Raw genomic sequence first — 23062 nt, forward strand, 5'->3', positions numbered from 1 at the left:
GTGTATGGGCAGCTGTCGCGAGAATATTTGGGGAGGCCCCACCTCCTAGGGCCCCGCAACTCCCCTGGTCTGTGCTCAAGTTGCCCTTACCAAGGCTTTTCAACTGGTGCTGAGAATAAATTCTCTAACTGTCCCTATCTAGAAGAAGTGCACTCTGTACAAAAGAACTGATGCTTAACCAAGTCTAAAGCTTTATTGAATATATGGCAAAGGTTATAATTCCAACCACAAAAGAAAACTTAACTCTACAGACTTAATATATGAGATAAAGGTTACATTAATATGATTTCTCCTCCTCCCTTCTGATTCGAAAGCTTTTGGACTACCAAGCTAAGAGCAGAGGACTTTTACAAGCCCAACTGCTGATTAGCAAGTGTACCCAAGAAAGCTTTTCTACTACCCCTTTTTATAGCCCCTAGCCAGGGGTTTTCATCAGGGGGGCTCTTACCAATTAGATCACTCTGTTCTTCTGAAAAGTACAATTAGTCCCATAAATCATAACATCTCCTACGAGTTAGAGAAAGGAATTTCACACTTTGCCAGTCCCAGGCTCCTTCATGTAGATTGCAAATGAGATAAAGGGTAACCTTGAAGTTCCTTATCTAAATGACCCACTGTAATTTAGAGGCAAGGAGTGAAATCCTTGTAAATGCTTTATGTCAATTAGTGCTAATTAACTCAATGTCACACCCCCCTTGAGAAGGCAAGACTTCTGCCAGCCTACAGAGAAAAAAGGACCATACTTACTCTCTGAGGCCTTTAGAAGCTTCCTTAGAAAGCCTGTGCTGGTTCCATGTTACAATGGCCTAGTTTCTGACACAAACCCCAAAATTCTCTCCACAGCAGCTATTTATTTTGCTCATCTACAGGGTAGTATAAGCAGGAGTCCTTGTTCAGTTGAGTGAAGCTGTTGAGGCAGAACATAGGGAGAGAGGTAGTTGCACAGATATGAAGGCCTAAGGTCATGAATGGCACTGGATGAGATAGTCAGGAACTTGATCTCTGTAACTGATGGGCAGACAATGGAATGACTACAGAATGGGAGTGATATGCATGATCTGTCTAGCTCCTGAGAGTAAATGAGCTGTAGAGTTTTGCACCAGCTGGAATCTCCAAGTCAACTTTGAGGGGAGACCTAACTAGAGTACATTACAGTAGTCCAGTCTTGATGTTACCATGGCATGAATCCAGGTGGCCTGATCAGCTGTATCAAGGTAGAGGGCCATCTTCTTGGCTAGTCTGAGTTGGAAGAAGGCAGGCATTGGAATCAAAATCAAATACATATCTTATGCACGCACCTCAATACACAGTACAAAATTATATCTTTAGCAAAGTCGAGCATAGATTCCTGTTTTAAAACCAAAAGGGAAAACTCTCAATCACACTGCTATACAAATCAAAGGAAAACAAATCTTCTCAAAACATACAGAAATCTAATTGGTTCAGAGTACTTGAAGAGAACTTGGTACAGTAAAAACTGGAAATTATGGACAAAATGAAGGGAGACAAACAGTTTCTTAAAAACAAAACACAACACATTAGGGAAATGTCACTCAAAAGTCCTTGGAGGTGCTCATATGAATCCGCCCATAATGAATCCTTTATGAGTGATGTTGTTCATACATTTGACTAGGTTAATAATTAATATTTGACAAGATGCAAGTGATCATGATCTATAGCAAATAGATTAAATTTAGTCTATTCGTCTCTTCAATACACTCAGACTGGAGCTCAAGAAAGATTTTGGAGGACAATTGGATGGAAATACATTATTGGACACTGACCACTGACTGATCAGTAAAAGAGGCTAATTTTTTTAACAAAATCACTCTTTTTATCTTATTAGTTTCTTAATTGCTTCCTTCACCTCTTTTGTCTTCAGGCTGTAAATAATTGGGTTTAGCATGGGTGTAGTGATGCTATACTGAATGGAAAAAAGTTCATCCAGCAAAACTGATGAGGCTGAATCGGGCCTGAGATATCGAAAGTAGCCAGTCCCGTAAATTAAAACCACAACAATGAGGTGGGAACTGCAAGTAGAGAAGGCTTTCTTTCTGCCTTCTGCAGAATTAATCTTCAGGATGGTAGAGATTACGTTGATATAGGATAGCAAAGTAAGAAAGAATGCAATTCCGCCTACTGCACCACCAGTAATGAAGAAAATAATCTTACTCATGGAAGTTTCTGTGCATGATAAGGTAAGAAGAGAAGGAAATTCACAGCTGAAGTGCCTGATAACATTTGGACCACAAAATGAGAGCTTCCATACAGGTAGTGTGTTTATGACAGCATAGAAGAAACCAATTGCCCATGAAGCTCCAACCAGCTGTTTACAAAAGGCTACATTCATAATTTCTACATAATGTAGTGGATTGCATATGGCGGCATATCGGTCATAAGCCATTGCTGTAAGAAGTAAAATTTCAGACAAAGCTGTCAGAAGGATGAAGAACATCTGGGTAATGCAGTTATTGTATGAAATTGTCTGCCCAGCAAAGAAGTTCACTAACAGTTTAGGCACCGTGACAGAAGAATAGCAAATGTCAAGAAAAGACAGCTGACTCAGGAAGAAGTACATGGGGCTCTGAAGATGACTGCTGTGCTTTATTACCACCATGATGATCATATTCCCTATCAGTGTGACTGCATAAATTAATAAAAACACGAAAAAGAGGAAAATCTGGACTGGCAGGTGGTATGAAAATCCCAAAAGAATAAAATAAGTCACTGTTGTCTGATTTTCCATTTCCTTTTTTTATAAAACCATAACCTATAGGAAAAATTTAGAAACATATGGTTGCCCCCCCAGTCGGAATGAAGACAGACACAGGTGTTGGATCTAAGGGCCACTTTTATTAAATAACCTCAACGACAACAATAACCATAACTGCAGCTAGGGTAAAGCGGTACAGGTCAAGCCACGGGGTCCTACCTAGACCTCCGCCTTGACCTGTCTGGGCGAGCCCCGAAGCCCCGGGTGCGAGCCCTCCATGCGGATGGCTGGGAGACCCGGCCAGCCAGGCAAATGGGTTCCCCCCTTTCAAGCTCCTAATCCTCAGCCGTACAGCAGTGAGGTAAGGACTTGCACGTGGGGTTCCCCCAAGCAGTCTGCCCACGCGCGCTGGCAGCCGTCACAAGCAGTACCAGCCGCTCCTAGCAGACCCTTCCTCCCTACCAATAGGGAAACGCCAAGGGTGCTCACCGGCCCGCTATTTCTAACCAAACTCCATCCCGCCAAGGAAACCACTAGCAGGCACCACCACCTGCCAATATCCATCACTCAAGACTAGGTGCAAGGTAGGCGAAAAACCCCCTATCCCATGTCCAATTGGGGATAAGAGGAAAAAATTCCTACCTGGCTCTGCAAACAGCAGCCGGCTAATCCTGCACCAAGAACAGGGTGAGGAGGGTGGGCCGAGCGTTCAGCAAGACTGCGGCTGGGTGAGCGGAGCCTCCAGAAAGAGGCTTCTAGCTCCGCCCACCCAGCTAAGCCCCGGATGCCCGGGAAAGGCTGGTCTGCCCTTCCTCCATCCAGGAGGGCAACCGACGGCCACCTCCCTAAGCAGCTAGGCTGCAGGAGGGTTGGCCGAATTGCCCCCCCAGTCGGAATGAAGACAGACACAGGTGTTGGATCTAAGGGCCACTTTTATTAAATAACCTCAACGACAACAATAACCATAACTGCAGCTAGGGTAAAGCGGTACAGGTCAAGCCACGGGGTCCTACCTAGACCTCCGCCTTGACCTGTCTGGGCGAGCCCCGAAGCCCCGGGTGCGAGCCCTCCATGCGGATGGCTGGGAGACCCGGCCAGCCAGGCAAATGGGTTCCCCCCTTTCAAGCTCCTAATCCTCAGCCGTACAGCAGTGAGGTAAGGACTTGCACGTGGGGTTCCCCCAAGCAGTCTGCCCACGCGCGCTGGCAGCCGTCACAAGCAGTACCAGCCGCTCCTAGCAGACCCTTCCTCCCTACCAATAGGGAAACGCCAAGGGTGCTCACCGGCCCGCTATTTCTAACCAAACTCCATCCCGCCAACGCAAGAGCCAAGCCTCTGCTTAGGCCCGAGCGCCCCACTAATGGCCTAGCGCCAACCTAAGCCCTAGCTGCAAGTCGCTGAGGAATATCTCATTGCCTGCTTCCGACAGGTGTACCCCGTCACCCCGATAGAGGTCGGCAAATTCGGCCCTGATCCTGGGGTGTGGCAAATACACCCCCAAACCCTCAGCCAGAGCTTTCTGGATGGCCCTATTGGCCTTCATGCGAGCCCGCTCAATGGCTGGGCGATTTAACGCCTCACGCCAAACCCTTCGAGGCAACATGGCGGACCACATGACCAGCACTCCCGGCCAATGTCGGAGTATCTCCTGCAAATCCCACTTCGCTTGCAGGGAGAGAGCCCTGCCATGAATAAACCCCAGGTCATTCCCACCTAAATGAATGACTAATATATGGGGTGCAGGGCCCCGCCGTTCCCTAAATAAGAGTGGCAACAAACCGGGCCACCGAAGGCCGCGACGACCCAGCCACTCCACCGTAGCCCATTCAGACAAACCAAGCTGGGACCCGACTCGTGTCCTCCTAGCTTGATGAGCGGCCCAAAACACCATACTGTGCCCGCAGATCAAAATCCGACGTTTCTCCAAGCAGGACACAGCACCTAAGAAAACATCATTAGTAAAACCCTTAAAACCGGTTAAGAGGGCGAACATACGATTGGTAGGCAGATGACCTCCACCTGCCAACACCCTGAATGGCCTGTGCAGAATACCCCATGGCCGCTGCCGTAGAGGCAGCCCCAATCCTGAAAGAATGGGTGCCGAATTTGACACCAGCTAACCCCAATTTGGCCAGTGCCTTTTGAGTCACTGCCCAAAACTGGTAGCGCGTCAGTGGTAAACCATCCTCATGTTGAAACAAAACCCCGCAGCTGGTACCCCGCACCCTCAAGAACCTTCGCAGAGCCCTTACTGGACACAAACCCGGGTCCGCACAGCTTCCAAGGCTAACCACAGCCCCTTTTTGTTTCTGATCAGTCTTAGACCTACGAATAGTGAGGGCAACACCATCCCCCCTAAACTGTACATCCTGGGCCATCAAGGCCCGGCCAGATGTATCCGTCTTCGACTGCACCACCAGCTCACTAACTCTCATTGCACCAAAAAATGCTACCAAAGCAGCTGCATGAAAGAGCTTAGCCTCAAAGCCGGAGGTGCAAATGTCCCCCCAGGCCTTGATAAGCCCCTTCAGGAGTGCAGGAGAGATAGGCTCCCTAGGGTCAGCCCGCACCACAGCTTCACGTGACCAGCCCTCCAGCATTTTGCGCACACGGAAGTCTCCCGTGGCCTCAGAAAACCCCCGTGCCTTGCTTATAAACGCCAAAGCCGCCAACTGGCCGCGAATAGACTTAACCGCTAACCCTCGGCTCTTCTGGTGCACGCAAAATTGCAGCAAATGCTCCACAGGAATAGGCCACAGCTGATGCAAACCCACATCCTTCCTAAACCCACCAAATTGGCCTACCGCTCTGTCGTAGGCACGCTGAGTACTGGGAGCCAATGCCAGCCTTACGGCCCTGGATACCTCGGTCTCCCAAGCTGCCATAACTCCGGGGGCATCTGAGCAGGCACCTTGTCGGCCTCCGGGGCAAGCTGCCAAAACCGCTCCATCTGTTGGCGAGACAAAGCGTCTGCCACACCATTACTCACCCCAGGAACGTGCTTGGCCTTAAACAAAATGTTCCACCGGAGACACAACAACGTAAAGGCTCTAACCAGCCTCATGACCCGGCAAGATTTCGAAGTCAAGGAGTTGACTACGTGAACCACCGCCAGGTTGTCACACCAGAAGTGGACAACATGGTTAGCCAATTCCTGTCCCCACAGGTGGACAGCCACCAGAATGGGAAAAAACTCCAAAAAGGTCAGGTCCTTGTCCAAGCCACAGGCATGCCAGTCAGGTGGCCATTGATCTGCGCACCAATGCCTTCGGAAATAAACACCGAAGCCCAAAGAGCCAGATGCATCAGATGTTACCTGCAGCTCGGCCTCGAGCAGCAGGTCATCCCTCCAAAAGGTAACCCCATTGAAATCCCTGAGGAAGTCAGACCAAACGTCCAAATCCTCACGCATCCCCCTAGTAACCTTAAGGTGATGATGGGGAGCCCGAAGTGATGACATGGCATCACAAAACCTCCTCAGAAAGGCCCTACCAGGGGCAATAGCCTTACAGGCAAAATTCAGGTGACCTACCAGCTGCTGCAACTCCAAGAGTGACACCTTCCGTTTGGATTTGAAATCCAGGAGCCTGCCCCTAAGGTCAGCGACCTTCTCAAAGGGAAGTCGAAAGCACTGCTCGACTGTATCCAGCTCTATACCCAGAAACATCAACACTTGAGAAGGCCCCTCTGTTTTCTCATGCGCCAAAGGAACGCCCAGCTCATCAGCCAAATGGGTAAAGGTATTCAACAGGTGAGCACACTGTCCTGACCCCGCCATCCCAACGAACAAAAAATCATCCAAATAATGAACGGAGTCACGGGTACGCGCCCTACGCTGCAATTCCCATTCTAAAAATGAGCTGAAACGTTCGAATGCCGCACAAGAAACAGAGCAGCCCATGGGAAGAGCCCGGTCCATGTAAAACTTCCCTTCAAAAGAAAACCCCAAGAGTTCAAAGTCATCGGGATGGACAGGGAGCAAACGAAATGCCGACTTAATATCGCATTTCGCCAATTCTGCTCCCCTCCCACAGCGACGCACCACCCTAACAGCCTGGTCAAACGATGTATACCTTACCGAGCACAAATGCTCCGGGATGGCATCGTTTACCGACTCACCTTTGGGAAACGAAAGGTGATGTATCAGGCGGAACTCACCTGCAGCCTTTTTGGGCACTACACCCAATGGGGACACCCGGAGATTGGGAACCGGGGGTGAGTCAAAAGGACCCAAAACCCGGCCCTCAGAACACTCCTTGGCTATCTTACATCTAACTACCTCCTCCATACCCTGGACAGAACGCAAATTATTCGACATAAACGAGGAACGTGGACCCCGAACTGGGATCCTAAAACCCAAACTGAAACCTCTAAACAGAAAGAGGGCATCCTGCCTCCTGGGGTAATTGCGTAGCAGCCGCTCAAGGACCTTCAGCCTTACCGGGCTGGGACCCTTTACCAGAAGGCTGCTGACTGGGAGCACCCCCGCCTCCGGGCTTCCTACCCCCACCTCCCTGTCTAAGTTTGGGGCAGGAATTGTACGAGTGATACCCAGCACAGGAAGGGCACTCGTGCCGGAACCTACAAGGTTTACGGCCGCACTGTCCCTTAAACGCAAACTCCCAGCAAAGCAGCCGGGGTTGAACCTGCTGCCCCGCCGTAGCGCGGGTAGTGGCGGTTGCAGAGGCCGTAGCGGAACGCTGCACCAGATGGCCGCTATCAGAGCGGTCCCCCACACTGGGCTTCGCTGGCGACATCACCTGCAGCCAAAGCTGTTGGTGAATCCGATCCCAAGGAAGATTAGGAGTAAGGGCAGCCCTCATCCTGAACTCCTCATCGTACTGCATCCAAGCAGCACCAGAGAAGCCAGTATAGCCCTTATAAATGATGTCAAGGTACTGCAGCAATGATGCAGCCCTATGAGGCTGAGCCCTAACCAACACCCCTGCATATATCAAAAAACCTGGCAGCCAGTTAGCCCAGGTCCGATCAACACGGCGTCGCTTAAGACGCTCTTTATCCCTGTCATCCAACTCATCTTTATCCTTTTTTTCCAATTCACGAAAAAGAAGGGTAAAGAGATCAACATATTCCCCTTTTAGAATCTTATCGCGGGTGGCCTGAGTTAAATGATCGCCAAGGGGAAGTGCCGTGTCTCCAAAGGGGAGGGCACTGAAAGGCACCTGTCCGTAGGCCAGAGTTGAGTAGGGGTAATAACCCCAAAGCCCACCAGCACCGCCAGGCCACATCCCAGCCTGCCCCTGTCCCCATGGGGCATCAAATCCTACCCACGAGGGCTGAGCTGGTGCTGCCTGGTGAGCCCCAGCCGACCCCACGGCCTGAGGTTGCCATGGATGCTGGCCAGGAACAGGCCAAGCAGACTGAAGCTGCTGCACCGCCCCAAAGGGCGCACCTGAAGAACCCTGTGTAGGAGGCTGCCCAAAGGGCCCCCATGGCCATGACAGTCCATATTGAGGTGTAGGTTGCTTACCCACAGGCTCCACAGGATCCACTGCCACTGCCACTGGCTCAGGGTCCAAGACCACCTCTTGCTCGACGTCCAACTCCGGTTCCACCTCCGCTGCTGGCTGAGCACCACTGGAACTACCTGCTGCAGGACCTGCAACACCTTCCAAAACAGAAAGACGCCTGAGAATCTCCCTATTCGTGGCATCTCTAGACGCCCCTCTGATGGGCCGAGCCTTACCCTTACCAGGCGCAGCCGCCGAAGGTACACCTTTACTCCGTTCCAGAGCTGCCAAACGCTCTAAAATGTTCTGCTGATTAACCAGCTCCCCCTCATCCTCAGAAGAGCTAGCTGCCGGAGCAGCTCGCTTAGCAGGTGCCCGTTTGGCAGGTTGCTTGCCCTTAGGAGGGCCACCACCCTTTTTAGGGGGCATAATACCAGCACAAATGCCAAACCCCAGTAAGCGCACCAAAACAGTTCCCAGAACAGATAGGCCACCACCCCAGCCAGGGATCCGCAAAATGGCCGCCGATCACAACACAAAATGGCCGCCACTCGACCAAGGGGGGGGGAGGCAAAAATTCCCCCCGCCTGAAAGACAAAAAAGACCAGGGCTCCCAGCCCCCAGCCAAAACCTAGGAACGTTGAATGGGTGGGAAAAAGGGGGGGGGGGCAAAACAGCGAGGCTCAGGGCCTAAAGTCCCGACCACTATATGGCCAGGCCCCTTGGATCTCAGCCGCCCACCAGGCACCCAGTTCCTTTAGCGCGGGGGGGGGGGTTTCGGACCACTGGGCCCAATGCAAAATGGCCCCCAATACCGCGGCCCCAATGCAGCTGCCCTGACGGGGTGGAGGCCACCGCCCTGGCGCCCAAAAGGACGCCGCGTCCGCGGCCCGAGGCCCACCGAGCCGGGCCGCCCTAATCAGCGGCGAAACCTCGCCCAAATAGAAAGGCGCAAAAGGCCCGGGCTGCAGCCACTGCCGAGAGGCAAGCTGCCGCCGCCGAAGCCCCCGCCGCCGCCGCCGCCGAACGGCCTGCCGCTGTCCTCGCAGCCTTCTCGAGGCCCGCCGCGGCAAGAGTCGCTGCTGCCGCCGCCGCCGCCGCCGAACAGCCCGCCGCTGCCCTTGCCGTCTCAGCAAGGCCCGCCGCCGCAGGAGCCGCCGCCGCCGCCGCCGCCGCCAAAGCAGCCTCTGCCTCACTCAACGCTCGGGAGGAGAAAAAACACGTCCTCTCCTTCCGAGCGTTCAGCAAGACTGCGGCTGGGTGAGCGGAGCCTCCAGAAAGAGGCTTCTAGCTCCGCCCACCCAGCTAAGCCCCGGATGCCCGGGAAAGGCTGGTCTGCCCTTCCTCCATCCAGGAGGGCAACCGACGGCCACCTCCCTAAGCAGCTAGGCTGCAGGAGGGTTGGCCGAATTATATTTGGAGAAAGGAGATGTTTATCTGAGATATTCATGGGGACTAATGGCTGAACTGTTTCTCAATTAAGAATAAAGAGTTCATAACCATAACCCAATTCAAAACAGTTTTATAACCTCTATAGACATTTATATTTAACCCATAAATTCAAGGGAATGCATAATTCATTTCTAAAGGCCAATGAGTTCTCTGGAGTTTCCTTACAAGTCAGCGTGCAGAAATACAACTTTCAAGTGTTTTAGAAAGTTAGTAGATCTACTCAGAATCCTACCCACCTGTATTCAACGGGGCTTACTCCCAGGAAAGTATGGCTAACCAGTGATGATAAACAACTGAAAGATGAACTTAACATACAAATAAAAACAAATTAATGTTTCAAAAGATGAAAGCTGCTTAGGAACGTGAATGTTCCTCCTTGCGTTATTCTCGTTATAAATGGTCCAAGTCCAGTAATTTGTAAATGTTGCTTAAAAGTATATTGGTATTTAACAAAGTTTTTATGATGGAGTGGAGCTGTGGCTCAATGGTATAGTATTGACTTAACATGAAGAATATCTCAGGTTCAATTCCCGGCTTCTTCAGTTGGAAAGATAGTGGGTGACAAGGAAGAGCCTTCCCTGAGGCCTTGGAGAGTAGAGTAATGAATATTGATTCCTGATTATAATATCTTCATAAGATCATAGTTGTATATATTTGAATAACCTACTTCAAACATTTGCAAACCCATTATCTATCCTGTATTTCCAAAATGACTTAAACTGAAATTTGAATATATTTTTTTAATTCCCCTAAACATTAAAGTGCTCAGTCTAGAGAGTCAATGATTCAGCAATATTAGTGATAAGAAGGAATGGATAGTTATCAATTCCTGCCATTGTGAGAACACAGTTATTTTTTTGAGTTAGCAGACTTGGTCTTCTCTGGTCTCATTGCCCTGAGGTGCAATGATTGTCTTACTGATTGGAATTGCTTGAATATTCATTATTCAAGGCATTTTGACACCCCTTGATATATGGATTTGCCACCCTGTATCTCTTAAGGTTAGTATGGTGTAATGGGAGAGTAAAATGATTAACAGATTACATTTTCCAGCACTGCTTCTCATTTCCCACCCCACCCCACCTTTTTTTTTTGAAGGATATGATATGTGACACAAACCTCCATCCCTCAGAATCCATAGAAATAACCCTGTGGAGAGAGAGAACATCTGGAAGAATCAACATCACACATTTCCTAAGCGGAAAGCATTTAGAAGCAAAAAATGCATGGAAATTGCAGGGAGATTTACTGGACAAATCTATATTAAAAAGACAAAAAAAAATTATACTCAGGTCATACCTTAAGGACAGCTTTCACATTTAGTTCCATAATTTAAAGTATAAAAGATAGGATGCCCAGATGCAACACATGACAAGGCTCTAGAACATTTAATAATGTCCCTGAAGAAGGAAATTTGTCAGAGGCAGCTTTTTAAACCTCTGTCACACAAACCGTATCTGTCAGAATATATCTGTCAGAATATTTCCATGTGGGCATCAGTTAAAAGTGCTGTTCTCTTGTACATCTGGTCACCTTAACAGTAGATCCTCAAATGACAGAACATGATGGGGAAAATACCTTATATATATTTCATGTGAATCTCCAATTGTCTCAGAACAAATGGACAGATATTACTATTTATACCAACTGGAACCAACCACCAAGAGAGCTCCTTTGACTTTGTACAAGCTGTAGATGAAACAGAAAGGTTCGTCCCAGGAGTACAATTAAAGGGAGTAAAACAACAGTTTCATATTATTATTTCCAATTTATTCTGCCCTCCCTGTGCAAGCAGGCCCAGGGCGGATTACATCAAATAAAAACATTTGTAATAGTTTATATCTTAAAAACAGTTAAAATCAACGAGTAGCACAAAATACAAAAATACAATATGTAGTTAAAATATACAGTAGCAATCAGCGAATTTGAGGGAGTCAATCTGCTACTTCAAAACTGGATGGTGGATGGGTCTAATAGAGAGGGGTTTGATTCGGTACTCCACTGGCAGCCAATGCAGCTGGCGCAATTCCGGTGTTATGTGTGTACCGCTTGACATTCCAGTGATGACATGCGCCACTGCATTTTGAACCAGCTGCAATTTCTGGCTCAGACCCAGGGGAGGCTCCATGTAGAGTGTGCTACAGTAATCTAGAAGTGACCATTGCCTGTATCTCTGTAGTTAAATCATGGGTTGAAAGGTAAAGGACAAGCTGCCTGGTGTGTTGAAAGTAAAAGAAGGAGGACCTCACAACTGCTGTGACCCGAGCCTCCATTTTCAGGGAGGTATCTAGGATCACCCTCAAACTCCTGACCTTCAGAACTGGCATAAGTAATGCCCCATCAAGGACCGGGAGCCAGAGTCCCGAACCTACGCACCCACAACTCAAGTGCAGGACCTCCATCTTCGTAGGGTTTAATTTCAGCTGACTGTGCAGGGGCTGAGTCTTCTACTCTGTTCTAGGAAACCAAATCTGATAACTCCCACTGTTTCAACTCCAACATGTTTTTGTTTCTCCTTTTAGCAAATACCACTCGTGAATTACTGGTATGGATCCAGTTAGCTTTACCACCTGTACAAATGGGAGGAGGGGGCCTTCTTAGGTCTGCTTCTTTTATGCTCCTCTTGAAATAAAAAAGGTTCATGAAGGTCTTCCCTTTAAGCGGGGGGGGGGAGATGGACCTGATTCTGATTTTGGACTCTGTAATGTCAAGATAGAAATATAGAGCAATGTATTGTTCAGATGGGTTTTAATTTATTTTATTCTCGGTAAAAATGGATATGCTTATTCAAGGTTGTTTGATTTTTATATAGTATTTTACTTATTTAATTTATAGATTTTTCTCAAGAACTTTGGTGAAAGGAGATTATTAATGAAGGAAAGGAAAGCTTAACTGATGGGACTCATCTCCATGCCCAACCAACATCAAACGTGTGGCACATGTAGAACGAGTCTTCTTAGTAGCAGTTCCAAGACCAAGGTATTCCCTCCTCCGGGATACACATTTACAGTGCAATGCTACATACAGTTATTCTACCCTCATTTATTGTAAGATGCCTTGGAATATATTTTTCTTGAAATATGAGGTGTGTTTTCTGTTAATAAAATATACATTTGGTATGAAATAGGTCAATGCACCTTGTCATGGGGCAAGGGGGTCTTGTGGGGGTCTGTCCAAGAAAAGGGTTCCTTTCTTTGGAGTCCTCTAGTCATCCCTTTCACTTCTGCCCCCTTCAGCCCTGGAGCAGGCAAGGGTTTTACTGGTTGCCACCTCTCTGGTCTGGGAATTCAATTAGGAAGGCCCCAGAGTACCCCCCTTTCCCTTCCAAGCTTCATCCCTCTTTTGGGGAGGCCATTGCCTGATGACTGGTCAGGCTAGAGACATGACAATGCAGGCAGACTAAAACAGTTTTATTTAACAAGATGTGTGGGATAAAGTGGCAGGGGTCTATGAGTTACAGATTTAACAGTGGAAAAATTTATAACATGCAGGCAAAATTAATATGTAAAGGAGCTGAAAATGAAAACAATAAAGCTTCCTAAGGTGGCTAACTGACTGCTCCTTGCAATTCCAGGCCCTTCCTAGGCACAGCCCTCTCGCCTCTCTGGCTGGTAGCTGCTTCTCTTGGAGAAGGATGCCTTCCTTCTTCAGTAGGCGGGATCTTAATTCTCCCATGGCCGTGTTCCTCAGCAATGATTGGCTTTCCTTTCTCCTACATTTTTCTATCAGGGAAGGATCATGGGAAATGTAGTCCTGCAAGGGAACTGGCCACCAGGTCTACTAGAAATTTACTCACTAGGCCTCAGGCTTCCTTGAGGCCTGAAGGCTCAGGATCATAATCCTCATCCAAACCCATTTTGACTTACATTATCTTGTAAGCAATTTATTTGAATAAATGAGATGTGTGATATAATGTGTAGCTGGAGTTTATGCATACTTGAAAGTAAGTCCTACTTATTTTCAATTGGACTTATGATCAAGTAAGCCTTAGACTTACTTGATCGAAGCCTTAGGGCCAAGCTACACATGACGAATGACACTTGAACGGCAAGTGGATTGAGTGGAGGGCAAGTGAACAGGGAGAAATACACTTGCTGTTCAAGTGTCATTCGTCATGTATAGCTTGGCCCTCAGACTTCATTTTGGCACGCAGTCTTGAAATTTCTCCAGTTTAGGGCCAAGCTACACATGACGAATGACACTTGAATGGCAAGTGTATTTCTCCCTGTTCACTTGCCCTCCACTCAATCCACTTGCCGTTCAAGTGTCATTCGTCATGTGTAGCTTGGCCCTCAAACTCCATAGGCTTAGCTTGGAATAACTCTGAATGGGATTGCACTCCCAGAATGCTTATATTCCACACACCTCAATGACCAATAATGATGTGAGATTTTTCCCCATGAAAATTAACCCATTGGCTTCAGTCCAATATCAATGTGCAATAAGATTTGATTGATGGTGAACTTTATGCAGGGAGAGAGTGTTGCTTAGATGGGGTTTGGACAATGTCTTGTGGAAGTGGTAATGCAATAGGGGTTATTATGGGTAAGCTGACAATGTTAGAGGTGTTTTCAATTATGTTCGTATGTTTTAGGCTCACACAAGTTCTTGCAGGAGCAGAAATGTTCTGTAGGTTGCACCCCACTGAAACTGGAGAAAACATGCATCCCTGTTAGCTATGATCTTATGCCTTTAGCTCTCATCACCACAGATTCAATATTAGTTTTTAAGTAGTTTTTCTTTCCTCTCCTCTCCTTTCTCCCTCAGAAGCTCCTTGATGCAGCAGAGTTGTTTAAGCCTATTGCTTAAGGAACATAAGCATACCTTTAGTTATCACAGCATGGCTTAATATTGGAAGCAAGGAGAAAAGGGAGATACATGAAAAAGGAGAAACGTTTCAGCCTAAAAAAAATTCCCATATTTATGTATTAAGCAGAGATTTCTGTATTGATGCATACAGTCTCAGATACTTTGCACAGTCCACAGAAAACAAAGGTCCCCACTAGGGATCCCATTCCCCCAGTGGGGCAAGGGATCCCCCACTCCCATCTTTCACCTTCTGCCACTACTTACTTGGCCAGCTGGGGTGAAGGTGGGCAATGGGCCTCCTAACATCATCATGCTGCCCCAGGAGCTCTCCTGCACTTCACAGCAGGCTCATTTTGGACTCAAATTGGCCTGCTGCAAAGCACACATGCTAAGGTTGCCAGCCCTGGATTGGGAAATTCCTGGAAATTTGGGGTGTGGACCCTGGGGGAGGATCTCAGCCAGGTGTTACATGCAAAAACACGTGTCCTGAACTGCTTCTAGGCCAGACTCAGAAAAGAAGCAGATGGTAGAGTCCAGTGAAGAGGGTAAACTGACTGGTTTATTTGAACAGATGGAAGAGAGTAGGTAGTGTAAGGCCCCTCAGACCCAAGTGCTCTTCGGTGTTTCAAAGGCATTACATGAACTTTTATCAATTCAGGTACATTATACATTCAACGTGTAATTAGACAAGCAGGTTGTGTATACAGATAATTGGTTCATTACAATTAAGAGGTTATCCATCTTCTCAATTAACACTTTTAGCAATTGTCTATTATATCAAAGAAGAAACAGTCCTTTTCTGGCACCTCTGGTATCAATAAAGTAACTATCCTATGGATGTGTGCTTTTCCCAGGGCCAGCAGTTTGTCTGTTCCCATCTCTTAACACAACAAGTAGATGTTGGCTATTCATCTTTCCCATGGAAACATAGGAGGCAATTCAAGCTAAATCAGAATCAGTATTCTGATTGAGGATTGAACATATCTAATCTCTTGAGACTTGGCAGAGATCAGGCAGGATGGGCAATTGAAAGTTGTTTTGCATCTCTGGAATGTGCTTTTGGCTTTACAGCCAACCCAGGCCGAAATGCAAGGCTAGAGAGATGAAGACAAAGGGCCTCTTTCTTGTGCCTGTTACAGAGAGTTAGGCCAATACCCGGTTATATTAAAGCTACATTCTTCTCCAGTTATGTTCCTTCTATTCCATGTTAACTTTATTTTTACTGTTGCATGTATGTCTCCCAGGTATCTGAGGGCTTCTGCTTGCTATCAAAATTGGGGCCGAATTGTGCATGTCTCACAATAGCATAATGCCAATATCCCCCTTCCTCATGTGCCATTTTCTCCATGGGAACTGATCTTTGTTGCCTGGAGATCTGTTGAAATTCCAGGAGATTTCCAGCCACCACCTGGAGGCTGGCAGCCCTAGTGTGTGCACTCCCCCACCTTGTGTGATGATGTCACTTCCAGGAAGTGACATCACTTCCCAGAAGCATGTCAGGAGCAACAAGAAGGTAAGCCCCAGGTCCCCCCTCCTGATGGAAGTAGGATTACCTTTTTCCCGCCCAGTAGGAGGGGGGGGGGTGCTGGCACTTACCTAATGCTGCGCTCATGTTAGTCTTCTGGCCATGCAGCAGCCCTTGCATGGCTGGCACAATGATGTCACTCCCGGAAATGATGTTGTCATGCTCCCAGGAGCGTGTGCACTGCACATGTTCTCGGGGTAGCGGGCCACCTCTGGGGGAGGGGGGCTTGCCACTGGTGGCGGGCAATCTCCAGGGGGCTTGCCACTTGCCACCGATCGACATCTTTTTCTTTTTTCCTTCAATCTTCCTGTCCTTTTTCCATTGTTAATTCTGCAGCTAGTTTGTTTTTCTTTGTATTTCATTTTCTCTGCATCTCAGCTTTGTTACATTTTCTTACTGGCTTCTGTTTCTCAAATCGAATTAAAGGTATTTTAGTCAGTGGCTGATTCCAGATGACTAACCTTAAGGCGTTTCATGCCGCCCTCTTCCGGATCGCGACGGGGAAAATGCGAAATATCGCATTTCCTCGCGCGAGTTTTGCGCGACGACGCGCAAAACTCGCGCGAGGAAACGCGATATTTCGCATTTTCCCCATCGCGATCCAGAAGAGGGCGGCTTGAAACGCCTTAAGGTTAGTCATCTGGAATCGGCCAGTGATGCAATTCCTTGGTTCTGAACACAAACCTCAGTAAATGATAATTCCTACTTTAAATATAAGACAATCATTATGACTCCTGAGTTTGTCTCCAGTTCAGAATAAATTCTACCCAAGGAAAGACCATTTCTTTCCCACTCTGTACTAACAGCTACTGCACCACCAGCAGTGGATAAGAGGTTTCTTACTTCTCTGCCTTCTCCGTTATTCAGATGCTTCAAATGCTGCAAGAGTGTTTTTTTCAGGGTTCCCAGCACTTAGGAGAGCCATATTAGGAAACCTGATGTTGCACAGTGGTTAAGTGGTTCAGCTGAGAATCAGCACTCCACTGGTTCCCACTACTACTATGAGCTCATTAGGTGGCCTTGGGTAAGCCACCCTCTCAGCCCCACTGCCCCAGCTGTATTGTGGGGATAATAATAACACTAACTTGTTCACCACTCTGGGTAAGGCACTAATCTGTCTAGAAGAGCAGTATATAAGCACAGTTATTATTAGTTATTATTATATTCCAGCTTTCCAATTCTTAGTAATCAGATGTTACCATATTTGCCTGAAAGGAAGGTGACTCTAAATGTAAAACAGCCCCTAAATAACTTTAAAGGGTTGTACATGAAAACAGATGACCCTGAATTCAAGATGACCCACACCACACCAACAAAAGCCAGCCATCAAACAGGAACTGTCCTCCTCTACTTTCCATGGCAAGCCCAGCTCCCATGTCCTCTGGCATTACCTCCCCACCTGGAACAGAGAAAACTTAAAGGGTTGCCAGTTCCATCCTGGACAACTCTTGAAGATCTGGGGAAGGTAGAGTGTATGGAGGGAAGGAAGTGCAGCAGGAATGTGATGCCTCTACATCTGCCATTTTATCCAAGGGATCACATTTTTGTAGTGATTCTGAGAGAACCCCAGGCCTTACCTGGTGACTGGAACCCCTAAGCATTGTGTTTCTTGGAAGACTTATTATTTGATTTTTAATAATGCTATTTCTATTAGATTTTGCAGAAAATAAACATGTTATACCACATTATAACATACTGCAGATCTTTGCTAATTCTTATGTTACATTCACATTTTGGAATAAAACATTTTCAGAAATAAGCACAATAATTGGTATTGTTCTCAATCCAGATCCCAGTGTGGTACTAACATCTTCACAAAATATGGTCAAGGTGCCTAATATTAGCTAGAGATGGGCACGAACTGAAATATGGAAAAAAAATTAAGCACGAACCATTTCTAACAAACTGCCATGAACTTTTAGGTTGGTCGTTTGGCTCATTTTTTGGTTCATCACCGCAGACAGCTTGGTGCCAATCAATCAGTTGCCTAGGCAACAGAGGATGGACTTCCTGCAGACCTTCTGCTGACCCAGAAGTGAGCTTCTGCTGGCCTGGAAGTGACGTTCTGCTGACCCGGAAGTGATGGTTTTATGACCTGGATGTGACATTTTCACAAACCAAATGAACTGGTTTGTGAACCAGGGGCAGGGTCGTGAAAGTTCGTGGTTTGTGATTGGTGAAATTTGACGAACCACCAACCGCATGGTATGATTTTTTTCTGGTTCATGCCCACCTCTAATATTAACCTGATAAAACTCTTCTAAATTGAGCTAGAAGAGAACTGGCAGAACATTGGAAAGGTAATAGGTTTCCATAATTTACAGCAAATATCTAAGAGTACAGACAGAGACAAGCATGATAAAGTTAACCTTTCAGATGCATACAGAGAGGCATCTCAAGAAAGAGAGCATTTATAAACACCACAGAAAAAAGGACATATAAATATATGACTTCCTGAAACCTATTTGGCTGTCTGACAATGTCATGGGTTGAAACAACCAGGTTTTCTGTTAGTGAAAAAGAGAGGAAAGGTCCTACGAACACCTCAAAGTGCAATGTTGGGGATCACGGGATCAGGAAATCTGGTAAGATCCTACCAAGTGTTTATATATTTTTCTAGTGAAGAACTAAAGTTTAAAAAATGGCCTCTGGAATGTGCCAGTACCAAGAAAGGATCATTTGGCACAAATGGACACAGTGACCAACTGTACTCCATGTAGTTGTCATATCATGGTTGTATTCATGTAATGTGCCCTTCACTGGGATACCCTTCAAGACAACTCAGATATTACAAATGGTTCAGAAAATGCAGGAGCCTGAGCATTGTCAGGGGTTATCTGATAGAAATGTATCTCACCAATTTTTATTCAGTGACATTGACTGCCAGTGTGGATCCAAGTTCAATTAAGGGTGCTAGTTATGATCTTTAAAGATCTTTATGTCCTAAGTGTCACATACCTAAAGGGGCATCTCTTCCCTTATGTCCTCATGTGCCAAGTACGATCAACAAATTGCTACCTACTAGAGGTGTGCAAGCCAAAAATTTTCGGCTAAAGCCGAAAGCAGAAAGCCGAAAGAGGATTCTCTTTCATATAAGCCGAAAGCCGAAACGGCCAGCCGTTTCGGCTTTCGGCTTTCGGCTTACTTTTGGCTTTCAGCTTTCGGCTTTTTCAATGGGAAAATGCCTCCGGCGTCTTCCCGGACGTCTGGGGGAGGCATTTTCCCACCGAATCAGCCCAAAATTGGTGGGCTTAACATCAGAGAATCACAAAAACACAATTCCTGGCAAAAACACTTTATTTCTTGAACAGCTTTAGGTTACACAGTAGGAGGGCACAACAGGGCATGATAGCAATGTACTACAAAAAATAATACAATCCACTTCACCGTTTTTGACAGCAATTGTGTTTGTGTGATTCTCTGATGTGAAGTGAGTTGTGTTCTTTTTGTGTAGTACACTGCTTTCCTGCTCTGTTGTGCCTTCCTACTGTGTAACCTAAAGCAGTTACAGAAATAAAGTGCTTTTGACAGCAATTTTTTGGGGTGATTCTTTAATGTGAAGTGAGTTGTGTTATTTTTGTGTAAGATACTGCTTCCATGCCCTTTGGTGTCCCCCCCCTGCTGTGTAACCTAAAACTGTTCAAGAAATAAAGTGTTTTTGACAGGAATTGTGTTTTTGTGATTCTCTGATGTTAAGTGAGTTGTGTTATTTTTGTGTAAGATAGTGCTGCCATGCCCTTTGGTGTTCCCCCCTGCTGTGTAACCTAAAGCTGTTCAAGAAATAAAGTGTTTTTGACAGGAATCGTGCTTTGTGATTCTCTGATGTTAAGTGAGTTGTGTTATTTTTCTGTGTGGGCGACTGCTGGTGTAATGTGTCATTATGCTTTGCCTACTTGTACTTTGGAAGGGAGAAAATAATTTTTTAAAAACTTTATTTTGTGTTGTTCTTGTTTTATTCTTTGTTGTGCAGTTGGTTCCCATCATAGGGAACAATGGGGCTGGCTGGCCAGCCATCTCTGTAGGTGGTGGGGGAATTTGAGGGAGGGTGTCTGTGGTTCAGGTGCTCTTTCACAGGGACCAGCTGGCACTCAGAAGTGTGCCCACCATTGTGGCACCCCTGGGCTGTGCAGAATTGCCCAGGGAAAGAGAGTTTAGAAGTTCCCAGCATAGGGAACAAAGGGAGAGGGCTGGCCTTTGCCAGCCTGTTCCTGGGGTTATGGGTGTGGGGCAGGTGGGGGTGGATTTGGGTCTGTGAGGGGCTAATGTGGGGATTTGGGTCTGTGTGTGGCAGCTGGGGTGGAATTGGGTTTTTGTGGGGCTGTAGGGGGTGGACTTTGGGGGCTGAGAGCACCTACTTGGGGAGGCCATGAAAAGTCCCCACTAAGTGGGAGCAGTCTGAGCCTTGGTGGGGGGTGGGAGGAAGGGTGGGAGAAGGGCCCCAGAGGGCTGGGGGGCATTTTGCATGCAAAATGCCACCCCTTGCAAGACAAGCCTCCCCCAGCTGTCAGTGGTAGAGATGAGAGCACCTACTTGGGGAGGCCATGAAATGCCCCCCCCTAAGTGGGAGCAGTCTGAGACTTGGTGGGGGGTGGGAGAAGGGCCCCAGAGGGTTGGGGGGCATTTTGCATGCAAAATGCCACCCCTGGCAAAACAAGCCTCCCCCAGCTGTCAGTGGTAGAGAATGAGATTAGAGCACCTACTTGGGGAGGCCATGAAATGCCCCCCCCCAAGTGGGAGCAGGCTGAGCCTTGGTGGGGGGTGGGAGGAGGGGTGGGAGAAGGGCCCCTGAGGGTGAGGGGGCATTTTGCATACAAAATGCCACCCCTGGCAAAGGAAGCCTGCTTCTTCATTTTTCCCCATAGGAAATAATGAAGAAGATGAGCAGCAGCATGCTAACAATATGCTGCTCCTTCGCTTTCTTATGGGAGGATAGGGGGACCTGCTTTGGGGGGCCATAACATGGCCCCCCAAAGTCCAATCGGTCTGAAACTTGGGGGGTTTGTAGAGAGGGGTTAGAAGAAGCCCACCAATTTTGGGCTGATTCGGTGGGAAAATGCCTCCCCCAGACGTCCGGGAAGACGCCGGAGGCATTTTCCCATTGAAAAAGCCTAAAGCCGAAACGTTCCGGCTTTTTTTCTTTCGGCTAGCCGAAACGTTTCGGCTTAGCCCGAAACGTTTCGGCTAACCTGAAAGAAACCGAAACACTTTTGTTTTGGCTTTCTTTCAGCTTTAGAAAGCCGAAATGCACATCCCTACTACCTACTGGCTGTTCACCAATTATGACAGCCACCTGACATTGCACAGAGCCCATGCTTTTTCCTAGTAGCTCCTTGAGGAAAGGAGGAGTGAAGCATCTCTAAAGATTAATAGAAAACACTTTAAAAGCATTTTATTTTCTGGGGTTTTAAATGGAGTGTAGGCTGCTAGAGTGGTGTAGTGGCTAGGGTGGCAGGCTGGGATCTGGGAGACACAGGGTCAGTTCACAACTCCACCATGGAACCTCACTAAATAACCTTGGGCACTTCACACACTCTGGGTCTAACCCACCATGTAGGGTTGTTGTGAAGTAAAAAAATGAGGAGAATCATGTAACCCCCACTAGATCCCCACTGGGGGGGGAGGGTATAAATGAAGTAAATTTTAAAAATGGAAGGGTGTTCTTTAAGTTTTATTGCATTTTTGTACATCTTAAACTGGGATATGTAAGCTGCCTTTAGCCACAGGGAAAGGCGGAGTGTAAATATTTATATAAATAAGCAAATGGTCATCTGTGCTCTGCAATTTGCATCATTTAAAAACCCTGAACTTTCCTAATCTTTTCCCTAAAGCAGTCTTAATTTCACTGTTTTTCAGGCTATATATGATAGGGTTTAACAGGGGTGTTAAGATGCTATACTGGATTGAAACCAGCTTGTCCAGATCTACAAGAGAGTCAGAACTGGGCTTCGTGTACCGAAAAAAAGCTGCAGTATAAAATAAGCCAACCACAATGAGATGGGAGCTGCAGGTAGAGAAGGCTTTGCTTCTGCCTTCTGCTGATTGGATTTTCAGGATGGTGGATATGATGTAAATATAAGAGATGAGGGTGAGGAGGAAGGAGCTTAATCCAAATACTAATACAGAGATGAGAAGCACAACATAATTGGGAAGGGGGCTACTGCAAGACAATGGCAAGAGAGAAGGAAGTTCACAGCTATAATGGCTAATTGTATTGTTCCCACAAAAATGTACATTCGCCAGTGGTAATGTGTTCACCATCGCATATAAAAAACCCATTGACCACGCTCCACCCACCAGCTGTCTGCAGATGGTTTTTTTCATGATAGCTGAATAATGCAGTGGATGACAGATAGCAACGTAGCGGTCATAAGCCATTGCTGAGAGAATGAAAACCTCAGCACATGCAGACTGGAAAAAGAAAAAGATCTGAGCAATGCATCCTTTCTGGGAAATGGTTTTGTTCTTTGCAAGGAAGTTTTCCAGCATCTTGGGAAGAGTAACGGAGGAATAGCAGATGTCAACAAAGGCTAAATGGCTGAGGAAAAAGAACATGGGGGTCTGAAGACCAGCCTCCATCCTAGTCACTACAATAATTATTGCATTTCCTAATAATGTCATTGAAAATATTATTAGAAACAACAAAAAGAGAAAAATCTGTAGATGTGGGTCACTGGAAAGTCCCAAGAGTATAAACTCGGTTATTATTGTTTCGTTCACCATACTGAGTTATTCAGGGCTGTAAAAATCTGTATAAATAGAAACAAGCAGAATGGGGTTATTACTGAGTACATTCTTAGGGATTTTAACAGCACTTAAAGATTTAAACTTTGAAATAATACTCTAGTGCTTGTACGATATTGCATATGCATAATGATCCATTTCCAACCAATTTTTTTTTGCTGGTGAAAAGGGGAGAAGTTTTTCCACCAAAAAGGCCAGGGAACACAGTACTGGCATGAACAAAAGCCACATGGGATACAATGTAATAATGAAGAGAATTGAGTAATAGTTACTGATAAAAAGCTGGTCAGATACAGCCCTATGTATAGTATATACTGCCCTATGTATATACTGCTTCCCTGGAGACCATCT

At 46.7% G+C, this 23062-nt stretch overlaps 2 protein-coding genes across 2 annotated transcripts; both read right to left on the reverse strand.

Annotated features, from left to right (window-relative positions):
* Positions 1–1834: 1834 nt before the first annotated feature.
* Positions 1835–2746, reverse strand: LOC129340320 (olfactory receptor 5A1-like). Its single transcript, XM_054995043.1, has one exon. It carries the CDS (start codon positions 2744–2746, stop codon positions 1835–1837), a length of 912 nt encoding a protein of 303 aa, XP_054851018.1.
* A 19011-nt stretch (positions 2747–21757) lies between these two features.
* LOC129339298 (olfactory receptor 8S1-like) lies at positions 21758–22690 on the reverse strand. Its single transcript, XM_054993885.1, has one exon. The coding sequence runs from the start codon at positions 22688–22690 to the stop codon at positions 21758–21760; it is 933 nt and encodes a 310-aa protein (XP_054849860.1).
* Positions 22691–23062: the final 372 nt, after the last annotated feature.

The sequence above is a fragment of the Eublepharis macularius genome, chromosome 12 (genome assembly GCF_028583425.1).
Source record: "Eublepharis macularius isolate TG4126 chromosome 12, MPM_Emac_v1.0, whole genome shotgun sequence".
Classification (NCBI taxonomy): domain Eukaryota; kingdom Metazoa; phylum Chordata; class Lepidosauria; order Squamata; family Eublepharidae; genus Eublepharis; species Eublepharis macularius.